Raw genomic sequence first — 9,440 nt, 5'->3', positions numbered from 1 at the left:
GGACATACATACTACATAGGACATATATACAACTACACGGGACACATATACAACTACACAGGACATACGTACTACACAGGACATATATACAACTACATGCGAAACCATGTGCATCACAGGACACATACAACTATATGCTAAACCATGTGCGTCAAACCAGACATCTATCACAAACCAGCAAAAAAGATGCTCTTTTGTGGAGGCCAAATAATTGAGGAAAGTTGTATGGAAAGGTTTTCATCGTACTTTCAGAGCGAGGCCAGGACTTGAAAGGCAGAGGGTGAGACCCTCTTCTAGTGCCTTGCAGAGGGGCAGGGGACAGCTGCAAGCTTATTGAATGCCAAGAGGACCTCAGCCTGACACTGATACCTGCACAAAAAACACAGAGGCCAGGGGCTGTTGGGCGTGGCCTGCGGCATGGAGGGATTTTATTGTCAGAGCACTGAGCACAGTTTATCGCCCTAGCCTGTCACTGCTGCTAAGGAATCGATGTTGCTAATTTAGGGACACTAAAAATGCTAATATTAGAGCCACTCATTTAAATATAGAGGCCTCAGAGCTTGGGGCATGAGACATTCACTCACTGTAATCTTCTAAGGCTTGCAGGCAACAAACTTCCCAGACACGACACCGCAAGTAAGATGAACCCCTCGGAGCTAGAGAGTTTGACTGATTCCAGAAAGCACAAATAAAATTGGAATCTGAGAAGAAATTACAATATTTCAGAAAAGAAGTCCAGAGTCAGGGCAGCTCCAGGGCTCTTGCCATTGCTCTCTCTGGTTCTGAAGGCTTGTCCTACGAGACTGGCTCTCTTCCTGGATCCCATATGGCTATCACGGCTTCTCACTCAAAAATGTCTAGAGGTAGAAAGGGAACGTTACTGTGTTAATCCTAAACTGAAAGCAAATCCTTCTAGACACTAAGCCCCACCCCAGGAGACTTTCTCTTGGGTTATACTGGTTGGTATGCTATGCGTCCATGCTTAAATCAATAACCTTGCCAAGGACAAAAGTGTTGCTTTCATTCTGACCAACCAGTATCCATCCTCTTTTGCTACAAAAGCCCCAGCCTTCACTGGAAGGCATGGCCACCCTGGGCAGAATGAGCTAATTGGTCTTCAGAGAGCAAAGAGGAAACAGAGTGACTGTGGAGGTCACAACAGTGTGTACCCCACAACCAGCAAACTCTAAATTGCTTCCACTCATCAAAACTATGTATTTTGTCCATATACAAACTTAGTACAGTATTCGGCATACTATATATACAAGTAGACAAACGATGCTTCTGACTGGTCACATTCGATAACTGCTTTGAGTTGGGTATGTACCATATCAGTTGTAAGGGCCTGACAGTGCCTGAAACCTGGGAGCATTGACCCAGTAACTCAATCTGCTAGGGACATTAAGTTCCAGTTGCTACCTAAGAGTGTTAAGGGTCCATCCAGTCCATGTTCTCTTACCCAGATGGCTTTGAGAAAGGAAAGTAAGCAGATAAGTTTTCCAAGGAAAGATCTATCCTACAAGGAGCACAGGACCTGTGCTGGTGATTGTTGAGAAAATGCCCTCACCAGATGGGCTTGTGGTAGTTAGAATGTATTGGTCCCCATAAGCTCACAGGGAGTGGCACTATTAGGTGTGGCTTTGTTGGAGTGGGTATGGCCTTGTTGAAGGAAGTGTGTTACTGTAGGGGCAGCTTTGAGATCTTCTATGCTCAAGACACCCAGTGTGTCAGTTGACTTCCTGTTGCTTTCTGACCAAGCTGTAGCTTTCACCACGTGTGCCTGCACGCCACCATGCTAAAGGGCTGAACCTCTGATTAAATGTTTTCCATCTAAGGCTCGCCATGGTCATGGTGCCTCTTTACAGCAACAAACACCTAAGACAGGCATTTTCTTAATTGATGATTTATGTGGGAAGGCCCAGCTACCTGTGGGTGGTGCCACCCCTAGGCAAGTGGTCCTGGATGCTTCTCCATGGCCTCTACATCAGCTCCTGCCTTGATGAGTGACCCAGAATATGTAAGCCAAATGATCTCTTTCCTCCCCGAAATGCTTTAGGTTAAGTGTTTTATCACAATGTACAATTGAAGCCTATAGGGAAACAGTCAAGTTGGACGTATAGTGTCGATTTTACAAGCAGCTTTGTATTTAAGTCACTTAAAACATTCCTCACTCCATGACACCTCTGACTGCCGCAGTGACCTCAGAAGGCAGACTAGATGGGCGGGCAAGCCGAACAGCACAGCCTTTCAAAAGGAGAATCTTGCTGCCCAACTCCACTCACAAAAATGCTGTTTATAACATATCTAGATACTTTTCTTGAGTGGTGTTCAGAAAACTTTAACTTCTCTTCTATATGTTAAGTCCCATTTGTTCCTGTGGTTCTGTGACATAACTTCCCTGAACAAAAGTACATTGCAGCTGGGTGGAGGAGATGCACATCTTTAATCCCACAATCTGTGAGTTCGAAGCCAGCCTGGTCTACAAGGTCCGGGACAGTCAGGGCTGCTTTTATGTTGACTTGACACAAGTCAGAGTCACTTGGGTAGAGGGAACCTCCAGTTGAGAAAGTGCTTCCACCAGATTGGCCTGTGGGCAAGCTTGGAGTGTACTTTCTGTGACTGATGATTGATATGGGAGGACCCACCCACTGTGGGCAGTGCCACCCCTGGGCTGGTGGTCCTGGGTGATGTAGGTGGGTCTTCTGTCTATGTGTTACTTTCATTGGTCAAATAAAGAGACTGCCTTGGCCTTTGATAGGACAGCAGCTTAGATAGGCGGAGTAGACAGAACAGAATTCTGGGAGGAAGAAAGCAGAGTCAGGCAGATGCCATGATTCTCTGATCTGAGACGGATGTAGGTTAGGATCTTTCCTGGTAAGCCACCACCTCGTGGTGCTACACACATTAAGAGAAATGGGTTAACCAAGATGTGAGAGTTAGCCAGTAAGAGACTAGAGCTAATGGGCCAGGCAGTGTTTAAATGAACATAATTAGTGTGTTGTTATTTCAGGTGTAAAGCTAACCATGTGGGAGCTGGGCGGGATGAAAAACAGGCCTGCTTGCCTTCTCACTACACCTGGGTTCTAAAAGAAAGCAGGCTGAGCAAGCCAGGAGAAGCAAGTCTGTAAGCAGTACTCCTCCATGGCCTCTGCATCAGTTCCTGCCTTGACTACAAGCTACAAGCTGTATGATGAAATCATTATCTTCCTCTCTGAGCTGCTTTTGGGATTTATTTCATCACAGAAACAGGAACCATAGGACTAACCTCCATAAGTGCACTATTCTGCCTACGCACCTGCATGTGTACATATGTATGTGTGTAATACATACTTTTCAATTAAAAAACTTTTTTTTCTACCCCTAAAAGAATCCACACAGGAACCAAGTCAATTAAATTTTATTTCAACCAAGAATATAAAATACATGTAACTTATCGTAGCTGAAACTGTCACTTTGAGAAGAATGGCTGGATAACTCGAGAGCAGAAGCCCTCAGTTCTGAAGAGGCAGCACACCCTGCATCCCCAGAATGGGCTAGAGGGCAGCCGGCCTGGAGTATACACATCACAGCAGAGCAAGGAGAGCCATGGCAATACCTACGATCATACAGAGGGGGTGCGTGCAGAAAATGACCGAAAAAGATAGACAGGTACATTTCACAAATAGGAATTATCAGAAATACAAACTAGTTTAGAAAGGACATACTGTATAACATATATAAAAAGTACTTTCAGCTGTTATTAAAAAGGACACCTTAGTCCTGGCTTTGTATAATGCTTTTAGTGTCTACCCAGACAAAGCTTTAAAAAAATTAAATAGTCTTAATTTACTCACTATAGGTGATAACAGTGCATTAGGTATTTCCCGTATAACACATCCGCATCACTCCCTACCGGCAACAGCTTAGAGGAACAAGCACCTCCTCGGCTACAACGCACTTTTTGAAGTCCTCAAACACTGACCTTTGGGGTTATGATATTCATGACTATTCTCGATGATTATGGGGACCTAAACTGCTACATTTTGTAGAAAATTATTACTTGTACTTGACTCCTTAAGCCTCCGTTAAACCCAATGGCTATCCACCGCCTTTCTCCATCTCCTGGGGAGCAGCACCGAGCTGAAGTCGCAGCTTCCCTGCAAGTTTTCCTCAGCGTGTAGCTGTGGCTACCCATTAACAAAAGCAAAGCAGGCTGCAAACTTTACTCTCCAATTTCTTTTCCCTCTAGCGATGAAAAGAGCATCATTTCAGAGGCACAGAGAACTGGCCAAGTTGCTGCATCAGGCACGAGGCAGTGGACTTGAATGCATGCTGGTGCCGTCCGTTCCCGTCTTAAAGGTCTTAGTTTTGCTAGAGGGAAGAAGTGCAGGGCATCAGAATTCTAAGTCCTAAAGTCTCAAAAGCACAGGTATAAAAATAGACATGTCCTCCATTTCTGCATCTCACTGCATGGTTACTTCATCAAAAGGATTGCTTCAACCTCGTAATACCAGCCCTGCCCCAAGCTACCTTACTTTATTTAAGCTAGCCTGTCCCAAACTCCTGAATCCTTTCCTTCAAACACCCCTCCAAAAAGCTACCTCTAAAAGTGACTTTTAATATAAAAAACCAGAAACCTTTCAACTCAATCCTTCAACATCTCTCTAGACTTAGAGGTTCCCGTAAGGTGGAGGATGCCTCCGGGTCCCTAGGGGACAAAATAGTATGCAATACGTGTTCAAAGAGGAATGCAATCACTTGAGGCTCACCAAGGTCAATTCTACCCTCAAGAAGATTCACAAGTCCCACAGGAGGTCCCACCCCGTGGACTATGGCCTTAATGTATATGAAAGGCTTTGCTTCCTTTACAGAGAAAGGAAACGATGAACAAAAACTACTTCTAAGAGTACTGGGCACAGGTATGCGTCTACCCCTGAGGCAAGAAGAGAAAAGCAAAGGACCGGAAGCAGTGGGTGATGTGGAACCCTCTGTGTATATAATGGAGTTTTCTGGAAGGTCCCCGGTGTGTGTGTCACTTTTACTAGGGCCGTCCTATAAATGTGTAAGTGTGTATTGCCAGAATTGTGTATTCAGCTTGCATACAAAGAACTCTTAGTATTTTGTTCTATACACAGACCGGGGCTAATGTCTTTTATTAAACGTGAGCTCACTTGAGGGCAAGAGCTTCTATGTTTATTGTGATTTCCTACAACCACTTGGTAGAATGGACTCTCCATACGTGTCCCCAGTTGCTGTTGAAGGCTGCTGTGAACATTTCAGAGATGCATAGATGCCTTTTGTGGCAGTGAATCACCGGCTTTCTCCTCGAGAGGTCAGTCACATACCTGCTTCCCGATAACACTGTTTACTATAAAATGCAGAGGCTTAGGGATCTGATTGGGTTCAGAGTAAACAAAAGGGCCTTCATATCACAGACTTTTCTAAGTCAACCACATGTCACTGGATTGGCTGTAACAAGGAATGTGTCTTGCTCTCTGCTTTTCTATCCGGCAGAGCACTGAGCCTGTGAGGGAGCGGTGGCCCTGGACACAGGCTCTAGGGCACCAGACAGAACTTTATATAGGTAGCTACATTATGCAGGAGGCTGAGTCTTTTTTTCTAAAATGTAAGGGATAAGAATCATGGAGCCAGTCAGAAATTCCTCCCCGTGAAGCACGTCCATGACTTGTCAGTCTTGGTACGCAGGTCACTATTCAACCTTTATTACTATTCAGAAGCATTATTACGCTGAAATCAGTATGGTCCTCGCTGGCTACCGTATCACATCAATAGTGCAAAATGTATACTGGCTTCTAAAATCTTATTTTACTTGAATATGGACCCCAGAGTATCATAACCAGGTAGATAAGTTCACAAGAATAGTTTTTAAAAATGCATATAGTTTGCATATACAACAACTGGCTATTTTTCTAGCTCAAGAAACATTGAAAACAAGGCTGGTGCTGCTAGTAGCATCAGAACAGAGATGTTCTTGCCCCCAGCACTACAAGGGGGGGCTCTAAGCCTTTACATTTCCTCTTGACTCTGGAGGGCAAGGGGTTCTTTAGAAGTAGCTAAATAAGAACTCCCCTCTAATTCGTAGATCATGGAAATGCAAATATTCACCTCATCTACTTTACACTATCTGCCCATAGTTTTTAGGCACAATTATTAAATTTTCTCCTAGGGGCAAAAGAAAGCATTCAGTGCAATAAAAAGATTCTTGACAGCGTTAAGTCTCAGTAACAACAGCAAAATTATGCATACATAATACATACTTTGAACATGGATAAAACCTAAAATTTTAACATGCTTTAAAAATAGTCACTCTATGCCTAATGTAAATACAAAAGGAGAACACTGCGGATGAGTGAACAGGCTTCGAGCTGAGTATCCTTGATTATGTAAGAAAGTCACTCATGCTGACCCAGACGTGGAGAGACTGGAGGGACCAAGGCTCCTCTGGAAAGGCCGATGCCTCCTTTGAGGGGAAGAAAGGTCCCTTGATCAGCACGACTCCTCTGGGAAGCCCTGTGCAGTTTACAGTTTTTTCAGATTTCCCAGGTGGGTCCCAAAGGACCACATTCCATCAAAGCTCTTGAACCCCCCTTAGAGTAGACTTAGCTACATGAAGGTTAAAATTATAATTTTTAATTACTGAATATTATTCAGAATATGATGCTTCTGGGAACTAAGTTCCTCATGAATGATTATAAAAACCACCAACTACTTCAGCTTTTCACAGCATGAGCACGGCAGCTGCAAAGATCAACACTGGTTTGGCTGTGGGGACCCTCTGTCCCACGCTTGCCTTTACTAAACCTTCCCTGAAAGAGATAAATAAAAACCTCATAGTAAAGTACTTTGGGACAGCAACAGTTTCTTTTTAAGACTTCCAAGAGCAAAGCAGTTAGTCTGTGAAGACTGTGTAGTGCTTTAAAAGGTGCGTGACTTGTGTTGTTCAATCAGTTCATGAAGTATAAAACTATACACCGCGGAACCCTGTTCCTAAAACATTGAAGTCCTAAGAAAAGGTAAATTATAATGATTGCTACAGCGTGAGAAAGGTGCACCAGGAACCCCTTCAGAAAGTGCTGAAGGATGCAGAAGTGCTGGGGCAGATCAGAGGCTTCACCAGGGAAGTCCCAGAGAAATTCATGCGGGAAGAGGGCTGGGGACACTTCACAAGATCTTCTTCCTAAGTCAACCAAGAAGAGATAGTCGTCCTTCAGAACACTCAGTAGGCAAAGGTTTCCTCTCTAGTGAGCTCTGCACGGCAGCATCACAGTCTTCACTCTGGGGCTCTTTGCGATGCAGACTCTGCCCTGCTGGAGGCTGTGCCACGCTGTCCTGGGCAAGCAGAGGCAGTGGTCAGTACCGGTGGGCCTGGTGAGACGGGTGGTACTGCGTGCTCTGTTGAGATGAGGCGTAGCCTAGTGTGCTCTGGGACTGGGAAGAGCCCTGAGCGCTGCTTTGGTAATTCAGGCGAGAACTGGAGTGCTAGGAAAAACCAGGAAAGTGGGGGTTACTGACTGCAGAGAGGGGCTCAAGATGCCAACCACAGCAGGACAGAGATGAGGTCCTTGGCTCCGACGCATAGCAGCTGATGTGTTCTGCTTATCTGAAACAGCAGCCTGCTTAGACTGCAGCTACCCTGGTTGGTGTTGAATCTGGCTGTGCAGTGGGGAGGGTGAGCTACACTGGCAAAGAAAGACAGACAAACTTAACCTTTTACAGGATAACATTTGACAGTAAAACAATTAATTTAGTAAATGGAAAAATGGCATCCATAAGATATAACTGCACACTGTTCATTCCCACTTTCATAATTAGTGGGGACTGGGAAATCACTCTAAGGCAGAGTTTTTGGAGGCAGAAACTAGGGACATAGAGAACCTGCCAATGAGCAAACAAGCAAGGTTGACAGGGCAGGTTAGCAGTAGGGAGGTATTATAAATGTCAGGTAACATCCAAACCAAACATTCTCACCAATAAATCTTATTTCCCATCTAAAAATCAAACAAAGCAATTTGTTACACGGCTGGCCTCAAGAGACCAGTAGACAGGCAGCTTTCCCTAGGCTGAGCACTGTACTGATACAACTTTATAAAGACAGTATTTTCTTTTTCCATAGGAAAAAAATGCATCTCCCTCCCCACCCCCCGTGTTTGTGTGTGTGTGCGTGTGTGCGTGTGTGTGTGTGTGTTTAAGGCAGGGCTGACCTAGAACTCACTATGGAGGCCAGGCTGGCCCTGGAACTCTCCACAACCTATCTGCCTCAGTCTTTCGAGAGCTGAGGTCCCAGGGGTGAGCCACTATACCAGGCTCCTCCTATTGAAGTAATAATCACATCTGCTTATTGAAACAACCCAAAATCTCACCCGTGAAAACTGACAAGGCAGAGTCTCCTCACAGATAGTCCAATCTGAACACAAGGTAAAAGTAACTCAGAATCGAATACAAGAAAACAGAACATGATATGCTTTAAGATAGTGTGCTCAAACAACCCTAGAGGTTTCACTCCCTATAAATCCTAGAACCAGATGTGAGAAAAGCCTTTTCCCTTTAGCTTCCTTAATTAGTGGTACAGCTATAATTTCCTTTCTGTCTGAACACAAGACGCATATCTAGAGTTAACATAATTCCAGTAGGACTTGCTTCTGAGAGCTGTTGCTTAGCCTTGGTCATTTCTCAAGTCTACAGGTTCCCGACTGACTATTCCCTCCAGTGAGAGCATTCGTTCTCAAGATTTGTCTCTAAGTGTTCTTGAATTTGTCCAATAAGACACTTACCTAATCTGTGGCCAATACGGATAAAGTTCTGACATTTTCTTAAGGAGCCTCCCTCCTCCCTCCTTTCTCTCCTTGGGGTGTTAAGATAAACAAGTCACAATACAAAATATCTCACAATTGCATGCAACGTGATTAAAAATCTTTCCTTTCATGCAATGCCAGAAACATAACCTTCTAGTTTCTAGGTCAGGTTCTGGAGCTAAGAACTATATAGCTCTAAGAGAATTGGTTAAAAGTCAATTTCCCATTTCATAAAATATCTTCATACCAAAAAGGAGCAGTCATGGAGTACCTGATAATCTGCCGGCATAACTGGCCCGCCCGAGCTTGCACCCGAAGGCCCAATGCGGGGCTTCTTGTTTGGAGGCACCTGGGTCAGGCCGGAGTCCTGGCTGTGCTGCAGTCCTGCTCCAGCGCCAGCCCCGCCCGCCGCGGCTCCCCCTGCTGTCCCATTGGTCTGGGCACTGCTCTGCTGTGGTGGAGGAGCCTGGGGAGGGGCTGTTGCCTGCTGTGGGGGGGCCGTAGGCTGCTGATGCGGATTCTGCTGCTGTCCCTGATTCTTTTAGTGGAGTCAGGAAGGGGAGAAAGATTCGAGATTTACTGTTAAGCCAGACAAATGGAAAATGCACTTCACTACTTGATACACGTGTTACTGGTGACACACCTGGG

At 45.0% G+C, this 9,440-nt stretch overlaps 1 protein-coding gene across 3 annotated transcripts in view; it reads right to left on the bottom strand.

Moving 5' to 3' along the window:
• Positions 1-3,381: 3,381 nt before the first annotated feature.
• Positions 3,382-9,440, bottom strand: part of Cdk19 (cyclin dependent kinase 19) — a 140,457-nt gene continuing 134,398 nt past the window's right edge. For all 3 annotated transcript variants that reach the window (XM_005363552.2, XM_026787358.1, XM_026787359.1), the window contains 2 exons: positions 9,064-9,330; positions 3,382-7,479 (listed from right to left, as the gene is read on the bottom strand). In XM_005363552.2, the coding sequence (XP_005363609.1) occupies positions 7,351-7,479; positions 9,064-9,330 (396 nt within the window). In that variant the 3' untranslated portion in view covers positions 3,382-7,350. The remainder of the gene's footprint in view (positions 7,480-9,063; positions 9,331-9,440) is intronic.

This window comes from Microtus ochrogaster, linkage group LG9 (genome assembly GCF_000317375.1).
Source record: "Microtus ochrogaster isolate Prairie Vole_2 linkage group LG9, MicOch1.0, whole genome shotgun sequence".
NCBI lineage: Eukaryota > Metazoa > Chordata > Mammalia > Rodentia > Cricetidae > Microtus > Microtus ochrogaster.
This window is presented reverse-complemented; position numbering and strand designations above follow the sequence as displayed.